Below are 26487 nucleotides of genomic sequence, written 5' to 3' on the forward strand. Positions count from 1 at the left end.
TGCCTGATTGACTACATTGAAATCTTAGGTCCTCTGTCCAAAGGACAGATAGAACGTAGGCTGTAGCCATGTGAAATTCCTCAGTTCTGACTAATACGGATTCCCTTCTGGAGTAAAAGTATTACTCAGTCTCTATAGTAACTCAGCCTCTGGCCGCTCTGCTTCAGATGCCAGAGTTATTGTGGTGTTTTTTTGTTGATCAAGATGTCACCAATCACTAAGACTAAAGGAGTACCAGTTTAGCTCATTTTGCCCTTTAGGGACATGAGCTCCTCAACTAGCACCAAGAACAAACTAATGACCTAGTACAAAGCTCATCATTATTGATTAATCACCTGAGCCAAAGGTTAAATGGTATTAATGAACAAGAAAACACAAACTGTTGAACTGTTATTGAAAGGCTGGGTATAAGATTTTTTTAAATGAAGAATGATTGTGAAAACATTAAGGATAATTTTGTGTTTTATTTATAATATGTGTAAAAAAAAAAGGTTAGTACATTATGGTAAATTATTATTTATTTGTATAGATATGTATTAGTGTGCATTGTGTACAGATAAGTAGATCTGTTTCGGTGAAGGTGTATGTATTATTATTTATTTGTATTAATAGTGCCAGTTACACACAGATATCTTTTAAAGCAAGTTTGATGCCGATGAAGAGTTAATTACTGTGACCTCTCCATTCATTTTGTGAGCCATCTCTTTTTATTATATCCGCTGGAAAGATTTTCTTTCCAATCTCCCTATTGAAATTCTGTGACAGGCAAATGGAAGCATTATAATTAAATACACAAATCCTGCACTGAAGCCAAGGAAGGTGATCATGGCTCTATCGATCTTGCTAGAACCAAACAGCATGTACTGTAAACATATACTGAAGCAGTTCAGGCATCCTATACTTTTGCTGCTGCACAATACAACAAAATTTCTCATTATTGCAGACTCTGTCTATTGTTTTTTACCCTTCATGAAGCTGGACCGATAGAAAAATGAGAAGTCACGATTTCCCAGTGTGGCATTTTAAATTTCACCATATGTTCTGATCCCTTTCTCTGTTTCCAAATTGTTGATTTGTTTTCCAGATCTCTCTATCCTTTACTATTTTCTGAGCTAAGCAGTGTTAAAGTGCTGCTGAATTTTGGGTTTTTCATTAACATTCATGTTGATTAATCCCATCTTCCTGACTGCAAATCATTTCCCCCAACCCTCCCCTCCCTGTCTCCTTTCAACTGCCCTTCCTCCTACACCTGAGATATAAGTACTCTCCCAGTGTCTGGTAGAGTCTCAAGGCTTGGGAAAGGACTGCACCCAGACAATCCTCTGCAAGACCAACAGAATGGAGGAGACTAGTAAAATGCAAGAAGAAAAGGTAAAACTGACTCTCTGGTATTTTACTGCAGTGCCAGTGTCAGACTGCTTAATGGGGAATGCATACCAAAGAGTTGGGGAGCTATTGATTGCTCATAGCAAGAAACTGTCCATGTTTGGGACCTGCTTAGAATTCTTTTAAAGGATCATTTCTGTTAACCAAATGTTTTACTAAAATGTGCCGCCTTTGGTCAATTTTTGCATAATTGATGATGCAACTGACTTCAGTAGGATTTAAGTTTAAGTAAAGACTGAGGAACTGAGCCCATCATGTTGAACATATGCTTTTTAAAACTTTATGTACTAAATCTTAAACTTATTAAAGAGGCACTTGAATTACTGCTCCTCAGGATATTTGTTGTGCAGAGGAATCTGTTTAGAGAGTCTGTTTGTGGCCAGTCTCTGGTCACACTGGTGAGTAGAATGAAAATCCCAATTGCTTTACTCCCACAGTGTGCAGTTCTGCTTGTAGGGTCCAGTCCTGCAATGTAGGGAGCATCATCTCAAAGATACTGTTTGCCTTTAACTCCCAAAGGAGTTAATGGGCATTGAGTGCACTCAGCACCTCCCAAGAGGCACGCACTAGCTCATGGGATCTCCACCAAGAACTACCTCTTATAGCACTCAATCCTGCATGATGTGACATGTCCTCAGCACCCACTGATTTCAATAGTGTCGAGGGTGCTCAGCATAATAGTGTGTGTATCCGGGGGTGAGGGGAGAAAGAGTTTTGCCACTGACCTCAGTGGCAGCAGGATCAGACCAGACTGAGGAATTTGATCTGCAGGGGAAGCAGCAAGACTTCCCCTCCTTGCAAACCCCCTGGATGTTCCGATCTCCCTGCCCACGTCCTGCCATAGCCAGCAAACGTCATCCTCAGGGATCGCTATTATTGCTGCTTTTACAATCTACTGTTTCGACATGATGTAGAGTCAGCAGAGTCCCCATTTCCCATGCTGAACCAGTTATTGGCAGGTGTATCAGTAACTCTTTTCCCACCCTTAAGCTCCTATTCCTAGAGGATTTCATGCTGAAGAGGGGAAATAACTATCAGGCCAGTCATCAACACAAGCGACTTCTTGGGGCACCATGCTTTTGAGACCTCTACATATACTGAGTGACTTACAGATCAGGCCACCTTTCCCTTGCAACAGAGGGACCAGGGGAGCAGCCAACTACTCATATTCCTCCGTGTGGTCATGGGATAGGATTGAAAGGCAACGCACTGTCTGAGCTTGCTGTCCAGCAGATCAGAGTCCTCTAAGTCAGTGGTTCTCAAACTTTTTTCATTGGCAGACCCCTAAAAAATGTTGAATGGAGGTGCAGACCCCTTTAGAAATCTGTTGTTTGTATGGATAGATGAATTCTGTTCAGTCAACATCTTTCAGTTGAAGTCTTTTGCAGACCCCTTAGACATAGTCTGAGGACCACAGGTTGAGAACCACTGCTCTAAGTTGTAAGGCAGGCCCTGGAAGAGATCTGGGGAAAGGCACCAGGAATTAGGACAGCATATTTTAGACTTGAGCATGAGATGAATTGCATTTAATGATATATTTGACATCAATAAGAGTGGTGAGTGCTCACCAGATCTTGCCTTAATGAATTCTTTTCAAGAGACCACCTCTTATATACAATGTGCCATTCAGTCATCATGGTAAAAGGCATAAAATATTCTAAAGGCTAAAGGTAAAAGGCTAAATCCTTAATTACATGTGGTGCAGGTGGGCCACCTTTCTATCCCCCTGATCCTGAGCTCAGCTGGTGGCTGCTTTGTTCTCTGGTGCAACTTAGAGCAATCTCAGGGCTGCTCTAAGCTACATCTGACTGAAAGGACCCTCCAAAAGCTGTTACAGCTGGCCACAGGCCTTGCTCTCAGCACACCCCCAATATGCCCCCCTTATGTCCTTTCCACTGGCTTTCTGGCTGCATTATGAAACGGGGACTGGCAGGCAATCACTCTGGTGTAAATTGAAGAAGCCTCAGGATTGCTCTTCCCTACTCCCAACTACCTATGACCCCATGGGATCATTCTGGCACCTGGGAATCACCAGAAACTGGACACGCTCCCTTTCTCCTAGACATGCACTCAGGAAGGCCAAGACTGGGGGCATGAAGGAGTTACTGCAAAAGCTTTACACTCACTGAAAAAATCCTCCCCCAGCTAGTTATGCTGCTTTGCACTGCCAGGACAGTGCAGACAGAATGGGCCAAATTCTGCTCCCACTTAAACTCATGCAAACCCCCTGACTTCAGTGACAGCAGAATCCGTCCCAACGTGTTCAAGGTTTATATGGCAGAAATGTGGAGAAAAGTGACACCATTTTCTGTTTCGCAATCCTCTCCTAGCACCTCACAGGAACTTTGGTTCTCTCTGTCTTCACTGCAGTGCTGGGCTTCTTCCAGTATGGATACAGCCTTGGTGTCATCAACGCTCCTCAAAGGGCAAGTACAGCATATAGGATTCCTTTCAAAACAGGCCGTGACTTGCAGCAGCACTTATAAGCCCTGTTTCATTGCTATACTATTATATATATGGTGTTAGTGCCCCAGGGCCCCAATCAGGATTGTGCTAGGTGCTCTACAAATGCATAGGAAAACAGTCTCTGCCCCCAAAGTCTTCATCTAATAATAACCAATAAATTAACAAAAGCATGTGCCATTAAGATGAACTTCTCATTGCTTTCATTACCATCATTTCCATAGAGATAGTAAAAAGGTTTTGAAGTTGTTGGTCAGATGATATCAGTGCTAGCAAAGCATACAATGTGAGTCTGAAATCTGGTAAATAACCTACGGAAGAACAGGACTGCAGTAACAGAATAATCCCTGAGACAGCTGCAAGTGAATTTCTAAGTTCACACCCTGGATGTCCCCGCCACCCTCTAGCTGTGTCCTCCCAGCGGTTTGCCCCCTGCTCAGGCCTTATGAGATAACTACCCAGATTTTCCCAGCATGCACTGAAACTAACACAGTCAGGTAGCCTGATAGGTGTGGACACGCAAACATGAATGACGCATGGTTCTGTTGTAAAATAAAGCTTCAGTGAGAACACAGCCATGTTTTCCCCAAACTGGTATAAACATACATTTGTGTCCATAAGTTGCAATCCTGACCCCATTGACTTCAGCAGGGCCAGGATTTCACCCATAATGTATACAGAGCCGGGCTGTCACTGAGCTGGGCTTCTCCCAAGAAGCTTTCACAGCTCCAGGCTCAGGCAAGGGGGTTTATTTCTTTAACAGAGGTTATCACACAAACAGAAAATAGTCTTAATTCTGCCCTCAGCCCAATGGTCATCCCTTCCAGGGATCTCTGGCACTTCAGTTCTTGGCAGCTAACTAGCATCAGTTGACTCGACTCCCTTTCTGGCACGGCAGCTACAGGGCTGCTTCCCTGAGCCCCTAGCCCAGGGATGGATAAACTACAGCCCACGGACTGGATCCAGCCCACCAGCTGTTTTAATCCAGCCCTCAAACTCCTGCTGGGGAACAGGGTCTGGAGCTTGCCCCAGTCCGGTGCTGTCGCTGGGGAGCAGGGTCGGGGGCTGTTCCATGCAGCTCCCGGAAGCAGTGGCATGTCCCCCCTCTGGCTCCTATGCATAGGGGCAGCCGGGGGCTATGCTCTGCACACTGCCCCCACTCCAGTCGCTGTCCCTGCAGCTCCCATTGCCCGGGAACCACGGCCAATGGGAGCTGCAGGGGTGGTCCCTGTGGACGGACAGCGCGCAGCCAGTGCCTGGCTGCACCTCCATGTAGGAGCCAGAGTCCCGTCCCGCACCCTGAGCTCCTCATTTCTGGCCCCACCCCAGAGCCCGCACCCCCCCAGCCAAAGTCCTCACCCTCTCCCACACTCCGACCCCAATTTTGTGAGCATTCATGGCCCGCCATACAATTTCCATACCCAGATGTGGCCCTCAGACCAAAAAATTTGCCCACCCCTGCCCTAGCCCCTGGCCTCTTGCTCCAGGGACCCAGCACAGGAGTTAGCTCTGCTCCAGGGTGGCTTTCCCTCCCCAGGACGCAGGCTTTTGTCCGCTCAGCTGTAACCCAGACCTCTTTAATTAGCTAGATTGCGCTCACCTACTCTGGTCCAGGGGCGCTGGGCTTAATCTGCCCACAGGGACCAGCTACCTTGTGACACTGAGTTTTATGGGCTGAAAAGTAGAAAAACCCTGACTAAGAAATGAAGGCTTCTTAGCTAGTTAGAAGCAGAAGAACTGATGCATTTCTTTCTCACTGCAGGTAATAGAGGCCCATTACAGCCGTGTGCTGGGCATTGCCCCTATTGACAGAAGTGCCATCAATTTCACAGACCCGAATGGAAGTATGATCTTCCCAGACCTAGAAGAATTGAATGTAGGCAAGAGTACACTCACTCTGTATTGGTCCCTGTCTGTGTCCATTTTTGCCATTGGTGGCATGATTTCCTCTTTCACTGTTGGATGGATTGGAGACAAGCTAGGCAGGTGAGAAACACTCTATCTCTGTAAACTGACAAATGGTCAGAAAACACTGAATAGGAAAGGGAATGGGGGCCAGCTGAGATGGCCCAGGAAATCCTCAGATTGCAGTCAGAAACTAACTGGCTATGAGCTGCCAGAACAGCACAAAGGAGCCAGACCTAGGGTCAAGGATCTGGCCCAATATCTTAACTGATGATTAGGACTGTCCACAAACCGAAAGCCTAATCTAGAACTAAAATCAGACTTTTGTCTCCAAATTGTATTATAGCACTCAGTGCAAAAATCCTTTCCTATTCATTTCCAGTGATTAAACCTTAAGCCACTAGATTTGAATTTTCACATGGAGACAACTCTCCTGAAATTGTTTCTCTATTATTTTCTCCAGCTTGAAAAAAAATAATGAACCCTCCAAAACACAGCCGCTGAAACTGTAAAATTGGAAAAAACTGCTTTATTAGAATCCTAAATTATAAATCTGATTTTTATTGTTACCTGTAGCTTTTAATCACTTCAGAAAATAAAGAGATGAACAGTTTTAATTCTAGTCTTTTTTCCCCCATAACAAAAGAGACTATAGTATATGTGAAAAGAACTTGTACAAGATGTATATTAGAAATCATTAGCCATTCAGTTATTCTGATTGTACCTCTGCTATACATTTTTCAATATGCACAATCATTATTCTTTATCCTTTAGTTTTGATTAACTCACTGACAGTTGGTCTACATCTGTATTATAATGCCTAAAAGATAGGCGTATTTCTTTATTTAGGGGCCAGGGAAACAGACATGCAGCATCCTTGCAAAGTAGTTTTGACAGAAAGCAAATCATGTGACTAGCAGGGAAGATAATCCAGAATTAAATCAAGTAAATGGCAAAACAATGGGCCAGTCTTTTCCTTGTGATGGTGGCTTGCTGCTTTGAGTTCAGATCGTGTGTAGTGCTTTGTGCCCTCAGGTCCCATAGACATCAGTAGGCCCTAAGCATGCAGTACTCCTAGTGAACAAGACATTGATTAGGAACTTAAGGCAAGATTCTGTTCTCAGTTACACCAATATAAATATGGAGTAACTCTAGTACCTTTAACTCTCTGAGCACTTAGCATGCCACACAGAGTGCTCAGTAGCTCTCAGAATTGGGCCAGTTTTGGTCCATATGGTAATATGAATTGTCTTTTATTATTCTTATTACTATTTATTATTTTATTTTATTATTATTCCTGGCAGTACGGATGCAACTATATTGGAAGATATAGTGACCTTACTTGAATTTATATCCAGAAATGCATAATAATAATTAATAAGGCCTATATAAAGAGCATGGGACGACTACTGGAACTCCAGAATATCTGAAGTGTAATTGAATTCAGTGCTGGATTTACTATCCCAATGTAGTTTTCTTCTTAATGAATTGCAGAGTGAAAGCCATGCTGGCTGTGAATGTTCTTTCTATCATTGGAAATCTCCTGATGGGGCTGGCAAAATTTGGCCCATCTCACATCCTTATTATAGCTGGGAGAGCAATCACAGGGCTGTACTGTGGTAAGTTAAGGCAAGTTCTAAAATCTTGCTTGTCTATGTGTATTCCTAGTGGGCTGCTATGGTAAGCCCATTGTACTAAGCTAGTGCACACCAAAATGGCTGCAAAACATAAAGAAGAAACTTTGAGTGAGGGGACTTGTTTTTTAACCAGCACAAATGGAACCTCATGTTTATGCCAAGACCTTGGGAAATGGAAGGTGACTCACATGAAGTAGAAGAGGGGGATCTCTTTTCATTTAAATTTAAAACACAACTCCACAGCGTAGCAATGGGCAGGTTTTTCTTTCAGCTAAATAAATCAGATCAGTTGCTAGTTTGTTAGAACATGAGAGCGGCCATACTGGGTCAGATCAAAGGTCCATCTAGCCCAGTATGCTCTCTTCTGACTGTGGCCAATGCCAGGTGCCCTGGAGGGAATGAACAGAACAAGCAATCATCAAGTGATCCATCCCCTATCGCCCATTCCCAGCTTCTGGCAAACAGAGGCTAGGGACACCATCCCTGCCCATCCTGGCTAATAGCCGTTGATGGATCTATCCTCCATGAATTTATCTAGTTCTTTTTTGAACTTTTTTGTTACCTTAAAACAAGAAAAAAATATAGAACAAGTGTGAAAAATGTTTCTAACATTAAGAATCAGATGCTCCATAGGACTGAGGAGGATTTGGTTGACTAAATATTATAAGAATATTCAAATACAGGGAGCACAAATTTTGCACTCATGGAGTGTTTATTCTTACAAACTATATGTTTTCAAAGCTTCACAAAAACCCGTTTAAGTCAAGACCGGATTAAAGAGCTGGACCTTCCAGTCTCTACAGAAGAAACCTACCAAACTAGTAGCACTCAGAACTTCATCAAAAGCCCCTGGCCCTGTTGGCTTTCTAGGTGAGTTCTTAAAACAGCTTAATGTGCTTCTTTGCCCGAAACTACAGCTGCCTTTTGAATCGCGACACTCCACAGGCAGATCCCCTGGGTTCCTTTTCTACAGCCACAATTCCTCTTTTGCAGGAAAAAAAAATCAGGCAGAGACCCATGTGTTTCCAGTTATTAGTGGTCTAGCTCCTTGATAATGTTAGCCTTCAGACTAGGGAAAGAAACGCACAAATGCTTCCCATTGTGCACCAGAGAAAAGTCCAAATTCACAATGATGGGAGCTCTGCCGACTTAAAAGTCATGAGTCAGAGTGTCAGCTAGTGTAAATCGGCACAGCTCCATTTACTTCAAGTAAACTACTTTGATTTACACTAGCTGAAGATTTGGCTCCATTTTTCATTATCCGGAATATTAATATTAAATCAGAAATGTCAAACCACAGAAACAAATTGGCTTTGTCAAAAAGAGGTTCAGTGATCATCACTAACAAAGTTGGAAATTATGGCCATGTTATCCATTTAGCTAAGAAGTTTCCAGTTTCCACAGCAACTACAAGGAGTAGAGCTCATCAGAAGTAGAGCTCATTGGGAGATTTTTTAGTGAAAATTTTTGAAAGCTCAACAAAAGTTTTCATTTTGTTCTCAATTCCCCCTCCTTTTTTTTTCAACAACGAACATTATAAATTAAATTTTTCTAAATGAAATATGTTTCCTTTAAAAAAAGGTGTGTTTTAAATGTTGGGTCCCCTACTCTCCATCTCACTTTTTTACCTCTCGTTTTTGACAAAATCCCATTTTACAATAAAAAATCTTTTTATTGAAAAAATTGTGACCGCCCTAGCAAGGATTGAGTTTATTTTATATCCACCAGAAGCTGTTTAGCCTACCTTCAGTGAGCTATATCTTAATGAATGGTGTTTTATCTCATCCATATTCCTGGGTCAAGATCATTATTATTAATTATTTGTTAAGCACTGATGTACTTGGTGCTGTTTAATGCAGCCCTGGCCTGTAGTGCTTATAATCTGGAAGATAAACATGGAAATACAAGATATTAGATCAATAAAAAAGAATTACCTTCAAGAAAAACATTTTCTCCCTTAATCAGTTCCTTATCACTGGTTACTGATATAAGTACAATAAATTTGGATTTTGTCCTATTAGACAGACTAAGGGATCTTAGGAGGGAACTCTGACCTGAAATAACATAGCTCAAAAGTTGGTTACCCAGAAGAGAAAAATTGTGAATCTTGATCTATTGGAAACAGATTTACCCAAAACAAGAGCTTGATTCTGGTCCTGATTCAGGAAAGTTTCTTTATTCTGGATAGCACTTATGTATATATTTAAATGTAAGCACTTGCTTAAATGGCCTTCTGAATTGGGGCTTCCACGAACAGTTCCTGCCAAGTGCTGAGTGTTCTTCACTTCTGTTCTGACCAATGGGCATGGAGGGAACTCATAACCCTGCAGGAGGTGCTCAGGATCACACAGAATTGAGTCCCAATTCGTTCTGTGGTGAGCTATTTCTGCTGATTGTTGAGCAGTCATTTATAATAACTCATATGTACGCTTTGTTCAGGGCTATCGTCAGGACTTGTTCCAATGTATGTTGGTGAGATATCACCTACAGCCCTCCGAGGAGCCCTGGGAACTTTGCACCAGCTTGCTATAGTCACGGGTATTCTCATCAGCCAGGTACGTAAGAGGGTACACAAAAGCACTGAGTGATGTCGTTTTAAACTAGCTGGGTTACACCAATGATATACTGAAAGGGGCTCCTTCTTAAAATGCTACTAGCAAGCTGAAGGGAAATTTGGGGTGATTTATGGCACCTCCTTCCTGGATTCTAAATCATTCCTAATAAAATGACTCACCCCCAAGAGATGAAAAACACTTCTGACGGCAAATTATTCCCCTTCCCTAGAAGGGCTTCATACACTGCCATTCACATTCAAGTTGAACACTGCAAATGTAATAACCAGTATTAATAAACTTAGGGGCTAGAGCCTGGGCTGTGGAAATTGGCATGGCTCCTGTCCCAGAAGATTCATAGAATTCAAGATTAGGAGGGGTATTATGTTTATCTACTTTGACCTCCTGTATATCACAGGCCAAAGAATTTCATTCTGTGCATTTTTAGGAAACAGCTTGAATAGATTCACTCTTTGCAACATCAGTGTTATATCCCTCCTTGGTCATGGTTGTGAGAAGAGTTCGGCAAACAGCGAAAAGAAAATGTCTGCCAATATTTATTTGGTTTAGAAACCTAATTTCAATTTGACAGTGTTTACAACCCTTTGGTGTTCACTTTTCAATAGTATTTGAGCTGTTATTAGCCCAAACACACACAAAAAGCAAATTTTAAGCTTGAATATTTTCTGAAGGCACATTTCAAATTGCACATTGCAACCTCAGAATTCACACTGTGTTGTGTTAGTGACTGTGATTTTGATAACTAGCCATCACACAGTGTAAATTTTGAAGGTTGAATGAATTGTGGCCCTTTGTGAGCTTTTTAGGACATAGGTGCAGGCACGTTAAGATTGGACGAAAGCTTATGCCCAAATAAATTTGTTAGTCTCTAAGGTGCCACAAGGACTCCTCATTGTTTATGTTTATTCATTGTGATTCTGATGAGAGAGCAAAGAAAGGTGAAAGTAGAACTTCATAAGAAAGAATTCACTCAAAGTTCAGAACTGTAACTGTCACCACTGAAATAAGAGTCCCGTGTATTTCTGTAGGCAGATTTTGGTCCAATTGACTGTTCTGTAACATATTTTTTTCATCTTATATATTTTCCTAAGAACATGCCATTTACAAAATACAAGAATCCAGGAGAACAAGGTCTGAGGAGAAAAAAATTTCATTTGCACATCTATTTTTTTCTTGAGTTATTTACAGTAGGGCTTAATTTTGCCCACATGCACTGATTCAGCAGGCATTCCATTCATGGTGTAGCTGCAGAATTATGCAGTTTCATTAATGATACTGTCCCTAGGCTGTCAGATACTTCTATAAACATACTGTCCCATCTACTTTACCAACAAAAAAAACAGTGTTATAGTACAAGCACTCCTAACTGTGCCAGATACCCATGTGTAGTTAAAAATAGAAGACCAAATTGTACTGTCAGCTGTTCTGGTGTAAATATAGAGTAACTTCACTTAAGTCTATGGAATTATTCCAAATTTACAGTGACATTACCAAGAGCACCACAATTTGGTCCATCATCTAAACAGGGCCTTGACATGACTTGTCCAAGGCTTCATGCTATTTGTTAGTTTGTCCATTACGAATTTATGGAATCAAGCTGTTGGGATAGGGAGCTCCTATTTGCTTCCAACTTCCTTCCCAGCTGATATTTGAAAGTGCAATATTAGTCTAGAATTTCTGGTTTTACAACCTAATTTTGTCTGATACATTTAACACAGCTCCATAATTTCAGGTCTTTGGACTAGACTTTCTGCTTGGCAATGATGACATGTGGCCTCTACTTCTTGGTCTGTCTGGTGCTGCTGCTCTTCTTCAGTTTTTCCTGCTTTTATTGTGTCCAGAAAGCCCTCGATATCTTTACATTAAAGTAGGAAAGGTGGAGGAGGCTAAAAAAAGTAAGACATCAATTCTGTTTCGTTTTTAAATCATACATAAAATAAAACACTGTGGTTGCTTGGAGCAGTGCCTGGGTGATAACTCATTTGCATAGCTGTGGGTCTTTGTTCGATTCCATGTATGAGCCTTGTTGGACTGAGAGCCATAGACATCATATGTGTGTCTATGCACCCCGTCATATGTTATTATTTATCTATTAAGCCAGGGTTTGTCAAAATTTGCATAGAGCAGAACACATCTTAATGGAGTTCAGAGCTGTGTGGGAACTAAAATTTCAGGTTTCGGGAAAATTCCACCATTCTGAAATTAATTTACATGCTGAATTGGCATGAAAACAAAGAATTTCAAAAAATTCCCACAAAATGAAATATTCAAAAAAAAAAGTCCTTTCAGGTCAACTGATGAAACATTTTGACTTTGACTTGTTTAAACTTTTTGTTCTGGGCTTGACCCAAAGCACATGGGAGTCAATGGGAGTCTTTCCAATGACTTCCATGGACTTTAGAATAGACCATCTGTCCATATTTCAGTATTTCAAGGAAAATCTATGGCTATAACTTATAATATGAATAAATTTCTAAACAGACAGTTGTTTTGAAATAAAGAATCAAAATGTTATTGAATCGCTTCATTTCATTGTCATTTTTGTAATGAAATTTTGTTGTAATTGACCTCTTCTGGCTACGAACATTTTCAGTTTGATGAATTAGCATTTTCCAACAGACAAACATGCCATCATCAACCATGTTTAATGGAACTGCATCTCATGGACACCTCTCCTCCTTTTCCAATGCCACCTGCAATTGCACAGCATATGTGTGGCAACTATAGCAATCGCTTTTATGCAGCGTGACTGGCTCCTCCTCTCTATTTCCAGCTTTTTCTACAAGAAACAAGAGCCGTCCACATTAGGAAACAACTGGAAACAGAGAGGAGGAGCAAGACTTCTATAGCCTTTGAGTACTTCAGAGGTGCTTCGTAGACCAACAGTTGTCCACAGACCATAGTTTGGGAACAGCTCATGTACACAGTATTGTTAATTCTCGTTTTGATCTATCCTTATCCTGGTATTGATTGGAATGGTTTGGTTGTTAATGCACTCTCAGTCCTTTGATATTTCCTTTGAGATAAAAGCATGTTCTTTTTCCCTTGAGGCTTGAAAAGGCTCAGAGGAGACTGTGACCCCACGAAAGAGATCGCCGAAATGGAAAAGGAAAAACAAGAAGTTGCCAGTGAAAAGAAAGTCTCCATCAGGAAGCTTTTCAGCTCTTCCAGTTACAGGCAGCCAGTCATTGTGGCACTGATGGTTCAAATATCTCAGCAGTTTTCAGGAATCAATGCAGTGAGTTTGCCTTCTAAAAGAATTGATACTGATCAGTATTGTAAGGAAAATCTAAGGCCACAGTAGTCCTTCAGTATTTGCAGAAGAAATCTCATTGAAATCAAATGGGTGTATATATGAGCCTGTTCTGCTGAATATCAGATTGCATAATATATGTTAGGTACTAATATGGCCCCACTCACCATGGTATCTGAGCACCTTGCAGTCTTTAATGTACTTATCCCTTATCCTCACAACACACCCTGGGCAGTGCTGCTATCCCCATTTTACAGATGGGGAACTGTGGCACGGAAAGACTAAGGATATGTCTACACTGCAGTTGGGAGCAAGCCATGACACTCATGCTCAGTGCTGGGTTTACAATGGCTCCAGTGGCTCCATGGAGCTGGACCCATGCTCAGAAGGGGCTCTGGCCTGCTCCGCTTGCACTGCACCCCGAAACCCTGCTGGCTCCCTCCGGCCACCACTTGCTCCTCTCAACCTGCCCGCCAGCTGGCCAAGGGCTCCTCTCCACTCCCTGGCCCCACTCTCTGCTCCTCTCTGCCCCCTGGTGGAACCCCAGTGCACCTCCAGCTCCGGGCAGTCTCACCTTCCCACCACCCGAGGAGCCCCCCACCTGTCTCCCCAGAGCTGAGCCGCCTGGAAGTAGTGCAGAAGCCCGGCCAATCTCAGCCAGGTGGAGGGGGAGACAGGGTAGAGGGCTTGGCTGGGCCCCTCCAAGCAAGTGCGTCTTGAAGGACCCTGGCCGGGGCAGGCCTTGGCCTGGCTGATTGCTCCACTCCCAAGGGGCCAGAGCAATTCCTGGCCCTGGGACAGTCCCTGGCTGCACTGCCAGCTCAACCCGGCAGACACAGTCGCCTCTCAGCAGGGCTGGTGAGTGCGGCCAGGAGGCAGGGCTTGGGGGAGTGAGTCTGTGGGGAGCCTGGGGGGGTGCTGGGCTATGAAGTGGCAGGGAAGATCTGTGTGTGTTGGGGCACTAAGGAGTGGGGGTTCTGTGGGGGGGGCAGTTGTAGTGGGGCTGTGTGCGGGGTGGTATTGTGCAGGGCATGTGCATTTGTGGGTGGGTCTGGGGGGGATCTGGCTATAGGGAGTCGGGGAGGCTGTGTGGCGTGGCATGGGCCCACCCCCAAGGGGAATGGGCACACTGGCAGCTCAGGGCTGGGCCGGCCACTGTGCATCTGGCAACTGCCCATTTATAAATAGTGCCCTCACATTGGGCGGCGCGGGGCTTCCCCTGCCATGCCATGCCCCATTGCCTCTGGCTGGCCCCTCGCTCCGGGGACTAACTTTCCCGCGCCATGCTCCATTGCCTCCATGAGGGCCCACAAATATGTTTGGCACCAGGCCCACAAAAGGTTAATCCAGCTCTGCTCCTGCTATTTCTGCTCAAGCTACTGTGCAAAAAAAAGCAGTGTGGACATTGTGGCTCGGATGGCAAATATCTGACCCCCCAGGTCTGAGTTCAGGTGGCTAGCCCAAGTCTCCACCAGAGCTGCAACGTTCACACTGCTATTTGTAGCGTGCTAGCTCTCACTGACTCATTTCCCAGCCATTGCTGGGGCTTCAGGCACTGGAGCATGTCGGTCCCTCCTATTCTCTGCCTGTGACAGTCTAGTCTCCTGTGACCTCCTTTGGTCTCATTTCAGTTGTTGGGTTTGGTGTACAGATGCTGGGTGGTGCTGGTGGCCCTGTGCTATATAGGAAGTCAGACTAGATGATCTAGTGGTCCCTTCTGGCCATAATCTCTACCTGGGCTGCAAGGCTCCCAGCTGCAATGTACACAAATCCTAAGTAACTTGCCCAGGGTCAGACAGGAAATCTGTGGCAGAGAAGAAAGTGAACTTGGGTCTCCCAAAGACCAGACTAGTGCTCTAATTACTGCATCATTCTTCCTCTCTTCCTACAATATACTGTAAGGGGAAATTCTGCACTGACAGAGGAGATGGAGTAGGTGACCTACCCATTTTTCCTCCTATCTCTACATCAGTGAGAAAGGATTCACCTTCTCTTTGGAGAGAAAGGAAAACATTTAAATTATTCTAATGAAGGAAAGTGTAATAAAAATTAATTTAAAAAATCAGCCATATTAAGAGGTGTGTCTAGCGTGCAAAAGAAGCTTGCCATTCTGGCAAATTGGCTTTCAAGAGAAAACCCAGAATTATATGGAGGAAAAACAGATTTGGGTTTGTTTGTTTTTTAAATGTATATATTCAGTGGTTTAAGATGGGAAATTTGGCAGGATTTCTAACTCCCTTAGGCTCCTTTGAAATTTCTAACCCTAATTATTAAAACAAACTGTTAAAAAAATAGTTGGAAAAACAAATCATAATTAAATTACTTCAAATCTCAGCCAAGAAAATGCAAATCTTCCCTCGAAGACAGAAAATTCCACCTGCAGTAGGGTATAACCTTTCATCCTAATTTGTTTCAATAGATCTTTTACTATTCTACAAACATTTTTGTAAGAGCAGGAGTTGATCAACCAGTTTATGCAACCATTGGTGTTGGTGTCGTGAACACTGTCTTCACAGTTATCTCCGTAAGTAAATATCTCTGCGTTAGATAGCTTGATAGCCCAGTAAAAAGAAAACTCACTATAATTTGATTATAAGATAAAGATTTAATTATGGTGTTGGAGGGAGTTGTGGAGCCAAGAAAGTCACAAAGAGCTGATCCTTACTCACAGGAAACATCCTTACTTGCATGAGAAATGATTGCAAGGCCAAGTCCCAAAGTACAGCAAACTGCAATATGAAATGTACTGAGAATGAAAACTCTGCCTGATTCTGTACAAATCATGAACCTTACTGGTTTGTGTTTTCTGCAAAAGTAAAACTTGTGTCAGTTGTTAAACTGAGTCCTGGAGACTGAAGTTCTCTTGCTTATAGTCTTAAGAACATAAGAGTGGCCAGACTGGGTCAGACCAAAGGTCCATCCAGCCCAGTATCCTGTCTACCAACAGTGGCCAATGCCAGGTGCCCCAGAGGGAGTGAACCTAACAGGTAATGATCTAGTGATCTCTCTCCTGCCATCCATCTCTACCCTCTGACAAACAGAGACTAGGGACACCATTCATTACCCATCCTGGCTAATAGCCATTAATGGACTTAACCTCCATGAATTTATCCAATTCTCTTTTAAATCCTTGCATAATGGCAGGTTTCAGAGTAGCAGCCATGTTAGTCTGTATTCGCAAAAAGAAAAGGAGTACTTTCCTTTTAAATCCTGTTATAGTCCTAGCCTTCACAACTTCCTCAGGCAAGGAGTTCCACAGGTTGACTGTGTGCTGAGTGAAGAAGAACTTCCTTTTATTTGTTTTAAACCTGCTACCCATTAATTTCATTTGGTGGCCCCTAGTTCTTATATTATGGGCACAAGTAAATAACTTTTCCTTATTCACTTTCTCCACACCACTCATGATTTTACATACCTCTATCATTTCCCCCCTTAGTCTCCTCTTTCCAAGCTGAAAAATCCTAGCCTCTTTAATCTTTCCTCATATGGGACCCGTTCCAAACCCCTAATCATTGTAGTTGCCCTTTTCTGAATCTTTTCTAATGCCAGTATATTTTTTTGAGATGAGGGGACCACATCTGTACACAGTATTCAAGATGTGGGCGTACCATGGATTTATATAAGGGCAATACGATATTCTCTGTCTTGTTCTCTATCCCTTTTTTAATGATTCCTAACATCCCATTTGCTTTTTTGACTGCTGCTGCACACTGCATGGACGTCTTCAGAGAACTATCCACAATGACTCCAAGATCTTTCTCCTGATTAGTTGTAGCTAAATTAGCCCCCATCATATTATATGTATAGTTGGGGTTATTTTTTCAATGTGCATTACATTACATTTATCCACATTAAATTTCATTTGCCATTTTGTTGCCCAATCACTTAGTTTTGTGAGATCTTTTTGAAGTTCTTCACAGTCTGCTTTGGTCTTAACTATCTTGAGCAGTTTAGTATCATCTGCAAACTTTGCCACCTCACTGTTTACCTCTTTCTCCAGATCATTTATGAATAAGTTGAATAGGATTGGTCCTAGGACTGACCCTTGGGGAACACCACTAGTTACCCCTCTCCATTCTGAAAATTTACCATTTATTCCTACCCTTTGTTCCTTGTCTTTTAACCAGTTCTCAATCCATGAAAGGATCTTCCCTCTTATCCAATGACAACTCAATTTACGTAAGAGCCTTTGGTGAGGGACCTTGTCAAAGGCTTTCTGGAAATCTAAGTACACTATGTCCACTGGATCACCCTTGTCCATATGTTTGTTGACCCCCCATCAAAGAACTCTAATAGATTGGTAAGACACGATCTCTCTTTAAAGAAACCATCTTGCCTTTTGCGCAACAATTTATGTTCTTCTATGTGTCTGACAATTTTATTCTTTACTATTGTCTCAACTAATTTGCCCAGTACTTACATTAGACTTACCGGACTGTAATTGCCAGGATCACCTCTAGAGCCTTAGTCTTGTCTATAGAACAGCTACAGTGTGGGGAACACTGGTAAATGCTTTTCATTATTGCCCTGCCAGTGTGCCTCAACCTCTGTCTTATCTCTGATATTATCTATTGTATTTATATAGCACCCATCCTGGTAATATCTAGATGATGTTCTGTACGACCAAGAGGATAGTTCAAACTTTAGGGCCCATTTGATCAAGAGTCTTTCTGCCTAGAATGCCAACAAAATTCCAGTTAGTAACCAATTGAGGTTCTTTTCATGGGAATACTTAAACAACAGGTACTGGATACAGAAAACCAAATCATTTTCCTTAGACCTCCAGATAGCCTTCTGATGATGAGATGACTTTCATCCACTAACAACCAGGAGTGGATTTGAACCATCAATCTACAGCTGTGGAACTGTGTAGCCTACCATCACCAAGCCTGTAAGCCACCCCAGTCTCCCTGGACAAAATTGCTTTCATGAAAAAACACCAGTATTCCCTATTAGAAGGTGGTTTGTGTAGTTTATTGTGAAATGAGGGGGTTAGAATGAGTTCCTGTGACAGCACTTTGTATATTCTACTGCCATTGCATATCAGTTACAGGCATGTTTAGCTTGCTACCTAATGACATTTACTCTTCAATTCTTTGACCATGAGTATTTAAATATTACCTAATATTTGTCAATCAATTACAGACCTACTGTCTGTTTTCCCAAACCATTTGCACTGTGTTGGACCTTGACAAAGGGAGCAGAGATAGCAATCAGAATTTGCAATCTGCAACCCAGCGAGATGAACTGCTTGAGCTAAAAGCCCCATTTAACCTCTAGGAAAATAGATGATCATGTCTTATCGACAGTCTCTGGGTGACCACTGCTTAGGGCCCTGTCGGAGGCAAGGAGTGTTCCTGGCCACTGGGAAGAGAGGCCAGCCTGGGACTCATGGGTGGAGCAAGTCCTGAGATGTCCTGAGATGTTCTGCGGAATAAGTAGGTAGACTGAGGCCTGATATACAGTAGGAATTTACATTTCTATAGCTATGTCTCTCAGGAGTGTGAAGTCCACTACACTTATTAGGGAGGTCTTCACTACCCACCAGATTGGCAAGTAGTGATCGATCTATTGGGGATTGATTTATCACATCTCGTCTAGACGTGATAAATCGATCCCTGAACATGCTCCCCATTGACTCCGGAACTTCAGCTCGCGAGAGGCGGAAGCGGAGTCGACGGGGGAGCGGCAGCGGTCAACTCGCCACCATCCTCACAGCCAGATAAGTCGACCTAAGATACGCCGACTTCAGCTACGCTATTCACGTAGCTGAAGTTGCGTATCTTAGGTCGATCCCACCCCCCACCCAAGTGTAGACCAGGGCTTAGCAATACTGACCTAACCCCTGGTGTAGACTGTGACAGGTTGACAGAAGGTCGAGGACATGGATCACCAATGCTGACTGGAGAATCACTGCTGTCAGCATAGGTAGTGTCTATACTGAAGCACTACAGTGGTGCAGGTGCCTCGATGCAGCTGTGCCGCTGTAGTGTTTTAAGTATAGACATACCCTGATACAGCTGCACTTGCGCAAACCCTAGAGTAGACCTGGTACATTAGTGTAAGCCATGACTTGTCTGGTGCATATTACCCCGGTTTGGAATTCGCACTGATGCAGTGTATCCAGGTAGATTAAAAACCCCAATGTAGACAAGGTCAGACTAGTAAAATATCCCCAAAAGAGGTGCAAGCTTCCTCCACTTATCTCAATGGGTTGCTAAATGTAAAGGATCACTGGGGCACCTTCACCAGAGAAAAATCCTAATTGAAACCAAGAAAAGCTGCATTCATGCCAGCCACAATTTAAACTGATGAACTACATCTATACTAGGAGTTTGCACCGGAGACTAGAATCTACTCCAATATGGACAAAGCCTCTGTCTCTAAATACAAAAATTCCGTGATGAATCGCTTTACTTTGGGAAGACAATCACCAGAATAAGAAAGGTCTTGATTTTTTTCTTCAAATTGGAAGGCTAGAATCTATAGAAAATAACCTGTGTGAGAAAGCAGTGGGGACACCTTCAGTCTTTGGAATATGTGAGTTCTGCATTACCATGGATTTGCATTGTCCTTTGCTATGTTGCTATGTGCAGTAGCTGGTTAACAATCTCCACCAGCAGATATCATCACAGTGTAAATTAAGGATCTTCATTCAGTACCTAAGTGCAAAGCTCTAACACATGAGTTGTACCTAAGTGCAAAGCTCTAACACATCAGCTCTAACCATTAGCTGATAGCAGTAGTAGGCTGTTATAATCTATGAGGACCAATTCCTGGAAGGGGACTTGATGTAGGTTTTATATATGTGTTACTAATTGAAGACTGCAGGATTGATAAAGCCTAATATACATCATGAATTTCTACAGGTCTTCCTTGTGGAGAAAACAGGGAGACGGTCCCTGTTTATTGCTGGTTTGATTGGTATGCTAGCAAGTGCCGTAGCCATGACAGTTGGACTTGTGCTCCTGGTGAGTTGTTTTTTTTTTCCTGGTTTCACTCCATGGTTTGGTTTATTGTCCGTTTGCATACAAATATATTGCCAATGACTCTATTTAACACTGAGTATGTTGCAAGTTTATTTCAGATAAGGAGATCAGAAAATAATCCTCCCTCATGCACAATTTCATAAGCATCATCCAAATCACATGATGAACTCCCAGCTCACACACACATGTTACACCTTGCCTTGTGAGATGATCTCATGCAACATAAGTAAACTCTGATGCCTGCTTTGTTAACCCCATACAGCTTTGAGAATGTTGGAACTTCTACGATAATGGACCAGTCTTTCAGAGAGTGCATTTAAGAACTTTCCATGTAGGACAATCATTGGCTAATTTCAAGACGTTTCATAACATTGACAGTTATGCACACTATGGCAGGTATAATAAAATCTTATGCTTCAGAGCATAAGCTGATCACTATAGGTGTTAGGAAGGAATTGTTCACTACACCAGGCAGTGTACAGTTAGCCTGTGTTTTCACTTTCCTCTAAAACATCAGGCACTAGCCTCTGCTGGACCCAGGATATCAGACTTGCAGGGTCAATGGTCTGCTCCAATATGACAATTCCTATATTCTTATTATAAGCCCCAGCCACAACCACAGACCTGTATGCCTTCATGCTTTCTAGAAGCGAATCTAAGCATTGTGTTTCTGTCCTGTCTCTAGTCCCTGTACTTGCAGTTTTGAGTCTTGGGGTGAGAACCTTTGTTTGGAATTAGGAACAGGCTATAACATCAGAATACATTTACAGGGGGATTCTGAGGGGAATGTACTTTTCGGTGGTGGATCTTCTGAACCATTTGAGATTCTCTCCTCACTAATAAGAACAGAATTTGGTACCCACTAGAGGGCAGAATTTGTCCCAATAAATTAATCAAATATATGACTTTGTGCTTTGGAATCTGGAATCAAATTCTACCCTCAGTTAAACTAGAGTAAATCCACTGAGCCAAATACATAGGTGATGCCTAAGGCTATGAATCTTACCTGTCAATGTGTAAATGTAAGAGGGTGAAATACTAGCCCAATTGAAATCAATGACTAAATTCCCACTAATACCAATACGGTCAGGATTTCAGGCTCTGAGCCTAATAGAATCTGAGTGTAAGAGATCTAAAATATTGGTGTAAATTACATGTAAATAAGATGTGATGTAAAGTAGCAGGTGGCTTTCTTTAATAAACACCCTCTTACACTCTCCTGGTAGTTGCTTTCTCTGCTACTCTCCTCTCTCTGGCCACTCAATGGGTGCATCTACACTGCACACTTCCTTCAGTGGCATGCAGTCTATATACCCCTAGCACAAGTATAGATAGCAGTGTAGCTAGTGAGGCGCAGCTTAGGCAAGTACAATAAAGACATGCCTGGAGGGTGTGGGCATGTATGCAAGCACATACCATACCCATTCTCTTGTTGCCCAAGCTGTGCCTCCACCTTTACCCTGCTATTTTGAGCAGCGTAGTCAAGGAGAAATGAGCCAGCCAGAGCCTTTCTCCCTTGCTGGAATCTCTCTCTGCTTCCACCCCTCTACTAGAGCCTTTCATTGACACATGTAGCTACACCCTGCAGTATGGATGCGCCTTGCTTTTCATTGTGGTGTGTAGCTACACGTGCACTACACGCTGCTGCCAGTGCAAATATAATCAGCATATGTTTCACCTGCTTAGGGTACATGTACACTGCAGAGCTCTGATTGCAGCACATGTAGATGTACCAGAGCTAGCTTTAACCTAGATAGCTTGGGTACCAATAATAGTGAAGCTATAGCAGCATGGGGCTTCAGTGTGGGCTAAACAAGCCCCCCTGGGATCCTGGGTAAGTATTCAGGTGGCTGGCACATGCCGAACATTGCCATGGCTTCTCTGCTCTGGTACTAGATGGATTAAATCTATCTTGGGTATGTCTACATGTGCTGCAATTACATATCCCCAATTTATAGTCTAGACATACCCTTAGATTCCCTGTGACTCAGATTCATTATGGTCCAAAGCCTCATCTGGTGAAAAATGGCATCACTCCATTGGCTTCACTGGAGCTATGCTGTTTTACACCAGCTAAGGATCTGGCTCAGTGGATCACATCCAGAGGCGATGCATAGGGATATAACTTGCATTTGGGTCAGTGGATGTGCATCTAAGCAGTCTACAGGCCCTTCTTCTCACCAGTGTGAACCCAGAGTAATTCAGCTCATGTTAATGCAGCTACTAGGGGTTCACCCCAGTGTAACTGAGACCAGTAAATGGCCTGCTGCCTTTAATCCATTACAAGTTTAATTCTGCATGTCTGTTGCTTTTACCCAGCTTGTTTGAACTGAAAGAAACTTCTGCAGCTGCACAACAATTCAAGAAATTAACAGTAATGAAAGATGACTGTACTGGGAACCTAACCACTCACATTGTGAATTCACTTTTACTTGTTTCTGTTTGTAGAGCACTTTTGCTTGGATGAGCTACGTGAGCATGGTCACAATTTTTCTCTTCGTAATTTTCTTCGAAGTCGGGCCTGGACCAATCCCCTGGTTTATTGTTGCTGAACTGTTCAGTCAAGGGCCCCGCCCTGCCGCTATAGCCATAGCTGGATTCTGCAACTGGACCTGCAACTTCATCATTGGAATGTGTTTCCAGTACATTGCAGTAAGAAACGTTCCTAAAATCTTGCACATGACAGACACCCTCAAACCATTGGTTGAGATTTCCAAAGCAGTGTAGAGGGATGGACATACACATCTTCCATTAAAATTAATGGAAGATGGGTGTCTAAATCTTTCTAGATTGCTTCGAAAATCTTAACATTTACAATACAAATCATAAGGAAACCATGGGTTGTTATTAATTCGTCACTTTTTTGTTTAATTTTTCCCATTACAGGATCTGTGTGGCCCTTATGTGTTCATGATCTTCGCCATTCTGCTCTTAGGCTTCATTTTATTTGCATGCTTTAAAGTACCAGAAACAAAAGGAAAGTCTTTTGAAGAGATTTCAGCTGAGTTCCGCCGCAAGAGGCGCTCAGCAGTAAAAGGACCCAAAGCTGCTACAGAACTGGAGGATTTGCGAGGCAGCAAGGAGGCATAAACAACGGCAAACTGTGTACAAGAAGGCGATTAAAGGAATATATTTTTAAATGCATCTGAAAAAACCTTAGACAAAAGCATGGTTTTATAAAAACACCGCTGATCAAAAACCAGTAGGTCAAATCAGTATCATGCTTCTGACTGATATACCTGGTAGTGTATGTATCTACCGCCCCTGAGACTAACCTGACGTTATGTTCTAAGGGCTCAGTATATCTTGGTGTTGTCCTAAAAAGACATAGGAAAGAATGGAAGGAATAGATACTGAAAGGCTTCCACGGTGCACTGAACTGATTCAATACAGTAACAATCTTCATTCGCTGGAGACAGCTATACACCAACCAAGAGCATAATGCAGAAGGGGCAAAAGAAAGAAAAGAGATGCTGCAATTTATTCTTATGGATGGTTTCATCCTTTCTTCCCATGCCTGTTTCTTCCTTTGCTGAATGATAGGAAGCCTGGGAAAACCAAATGCTACTGTAGTTGTCATATTAGTATAAAGACATAACTAGCTGAAGGTGCTAAATATAAAAGAGTGAGTGAATTTCCAACCTGATCCTACAGTGGTGTAACCTGGCCTATATTTCTTTCCTCTCTAACTTTTACTCCTTTGATGTTAAGGCTTCAACTAATTCTGGACTCATTAAAGACAATAGGAGTTTGGTCAGGGACTTCAATGGGACCCAGATTTGGCCCCGTAGCATATATTCAGGTAATGAGATTAATACAATCAGCTAAATTCATTCCTGGTGTAATTCCATTATCTTGGCTGCCGTTATACTGGAAAGGAATTTGACCAATGACTGTCACGTGATACACTGATCACAGGTAAGCGGTAGCTGAAATTATGCATACAAGATCACATGAAAACCAGCAGTGCCAACTGAGATACTACAGAATAGGAGATCAGACCTTAAAACACTTGTTCACAAGTAAAATGGTACGGCTGTGACAGGAGGCAAGTATCAGAGATTGCCAGACAAGAGTTTTATATAGTACGTTAAATATTAAAATAGATATTGTGACTGTAAAAGAAATTAGGCTTGTGCCTTCAGTGATATTATCTTTGCCTGTTACATAAAAGTGACTATGAACAATGTTGTCGATGTTTGTTGGCTTTTGTTGCTATTTTCCCTAGGTCAGTCTTGACTGTGGGAGCTAAACCCTTTGAACGTAACAGCTAGCTTCTCAGGATGGGCTTTTTTGATGCTCAGATCTCCCTGTGTTGCAATCACTGCACTGGCCCTGAGCAAACTGATTTTAAAATGTGCTATGTAGAGGTTAGAGTACAGGCCAGGGACTCAGGAATCCTGGGGCCTGATAATCTTGAAGTAAATGGGAGTTGTGTGTGCCCTAGTTTATATTCCTGGCTCTGCCACTGATTCACTGTGTGACTTTGGGTAAATAATGCTTCAGTTTGCCCATCTGTAAAATGAGTACAATACATGGATGTTGTGCAGCTTGACTTATTAGTATTCGGAAAGCACTTCAAGAGCCTCATAGTGAAGGCAAAGCATTATTAGATTGAAAGCCTTCATGGGGCTGATACTAAGGCTATGTCTTCACTGTAGAGTTAGCCTGGATGATTGGTACCTGAGTTAGCCTCGTCTGGGTGTGAGCATCCCCACAGCAAAGCTCTACCTACATCACTGTGTCCTCACCAGTTCTGCACTGATCCATGTGTGTCCCATGGTTCTTTGTGCTGAGATGTTCTAGGATTCTTTCCCAATCAATTGCAAGAGAACCTGCCTGTCCTTTGGGGGAATTGTGGGACAGCACTGGAGAACTATCAGCACTCCAGTGAATGATTTAGCCTACGTCCTCACTGCAAAGATGGCAGGTTCCTTCCAGACCCAGGTACAGCAGAGCGCAGGCTCTAACCCACCCCACCCTCCTCCCAACTAGCCTGGGATTAATACGTCTCCAAACTCAGGAAAAGGTTTTTGTGTGTAGACGGCAGAGGGTTGGTCTAAAATCCACAAAAGCATTTGAGCTAACTCTGCAGGGAGGACATACCCTGTCTTTTAACAAGGTGCTGTAAATGTTTTGAGGCAAAACAAAACCAGATTTTAGCAGGAAGATGCTCTTTGAGACATTCATGTAGATTGTATAACATAAATGTCCATAAATTTTTATATCACTTGCAGCTGAACTCTGTTCTGCATTATGTATATAATTCACACTGTTTCATAAAGATGGACATCGGTGGTGTTAAGTCAGTATAAAACATCACTGTCAACCTGAGCTAGGTTTAAAGTAGTGTCTTAGAGGGGAGAGGTCATTTATTACCAATAAATCCACACAGTCTTGGGCTATTTCTACATGGTCCCGTAATTCAGACTATGGAGGTGTGAACTGCAAGTACACATGAAAGTGCTGTGCTGAAACTGCCCCGTATGGGCATAGACCGTTTGAAGAAAACTACACTCACGTGAATTTAGGTACCTTTTAGTTCACACCTGCAGTATCCACGGGGTAAGGGGCGGGTTTTCAGTGCAGCTCTTTGGTATGTGCTGCAATTCACGCCCCTGTAGTCCAAACTACAGGGCCGTGTAGCCAAGCCCTTGGTTTTCCTGCAGTCAGAGTTGTATGTCCGTACAAGAATGATAGTGAAAGCGTTGATTAAATTAATATATTTATTAAATTAGACTAATTGAAAAAGCATGGACTGATAAATGTATACCTGAATTTTAAGTAACATCTAGCCAGAGTCAGAAGCCCTTTTGTAAAATGGTTCCCTAAATAGAACTGTCCATTAAAAAGTACTTTGCAGTTTTAAGCAGTCTTTCTCTCTTCATTTTACCCCACATTATTGTGAAGCTTTGTACTGAAGTTTGGAGTGTTGTCTCTGCCACACTATCTGAAGTAGTTCATGACTGTGAGTGCCAACCTCAGAGCAGAGTATAAAAAAGCAGGACTGAGACTCCCAAACTGGTGGTATGTTCTATAACTAGATTTCACCAACCCAGTAACAAATGTAAATTCCTGAAGCATTATAGCAGTCTTACCATAGAGTTCCAGACAATCCCTTGGGCACTTCAGTGTATCTTGCCACCCCGAAAAGTTGGACTTAGAGTTGGACTGAAAGTTGGACTGAATCTTTTGTGATCTTTGATGAATGGTGACCATACATCAAAGATCACAAAAGATTCAGGTTGCTTTCAGTCCCATGAGACCAGCCTCTTATCCTA

At 42.6% G+C, this 26487-nt stretch overlaps 1 protein-coding gene across 3 annotated transcripts; it reads left to right on the forward strand.

Annotated features, from left to right (window-relative positions):
* The first annotated feature begins 1225 nt into the window (after positions 1 to 1225).
* Positions 1226 to 25592, forward strand: SLC2A2 (solute carrier family 2 member 2). Of its 3 annotated transcripts, XM_038416376.2 has the most exons (11): positions 1226 to 1371; positions 3717 to 3812; positions 5612 to 5835; positions 7249 to 7373; positions 9831 to 9946; positions 11697 to 11859; positions 13015 to 13202; positions 15637 to 15741; positions 20087 to 20188; positions 22655 to 22858; positions 23093 to 25592. In XM_038416376.2, the coding sequence occupies exons 1-11, from the start codon at positions 1339 to 1341 to the stop codon at positions 23294 to 23296; spliced, it is 1560 nt and encodes a 519-aa protein (XP_038272304.1). In that variant the 5' UTR covers positions 1226 to 1338; the 3' UTR covers positions 23297 to 25592. The 3 variants fall into 3 exon arrangements, with proteins under 3 accessions (XP_038272304.1, XP_043348494.1, XP_043348495.1); XM_043492559.1 differs by lacking the exons at positions 1226 to 1371; positions 3717 to 3812 and having other exon boundaries at positions 5708 to 5835; positions 7227 to 7373; XM_043492560.1 differs by lacking the exons at positions 1226 to 1371; positions 3717 to 3812; positions 7249 to 7373 and having other exon boundaries at positions 5817 to 5835.
* Positions 25593 to 26487: the final 895 nt, after the last annotated feature.

The sequence above is a fragment of the Dermochelys coriacea genome, chromosome 9 (assembly GCF_009764565.3).
Source record: "Dermochelys coriacea isolate rDerCor1 chromosome 9, rDerCor1.pri.v4, whole genome shotgun sequence".
NCBI lineage: Eukaryota > Metazoa > Chordata > Testudines > Dermochelyidae > Dermochelys > Dermochelys coriacea.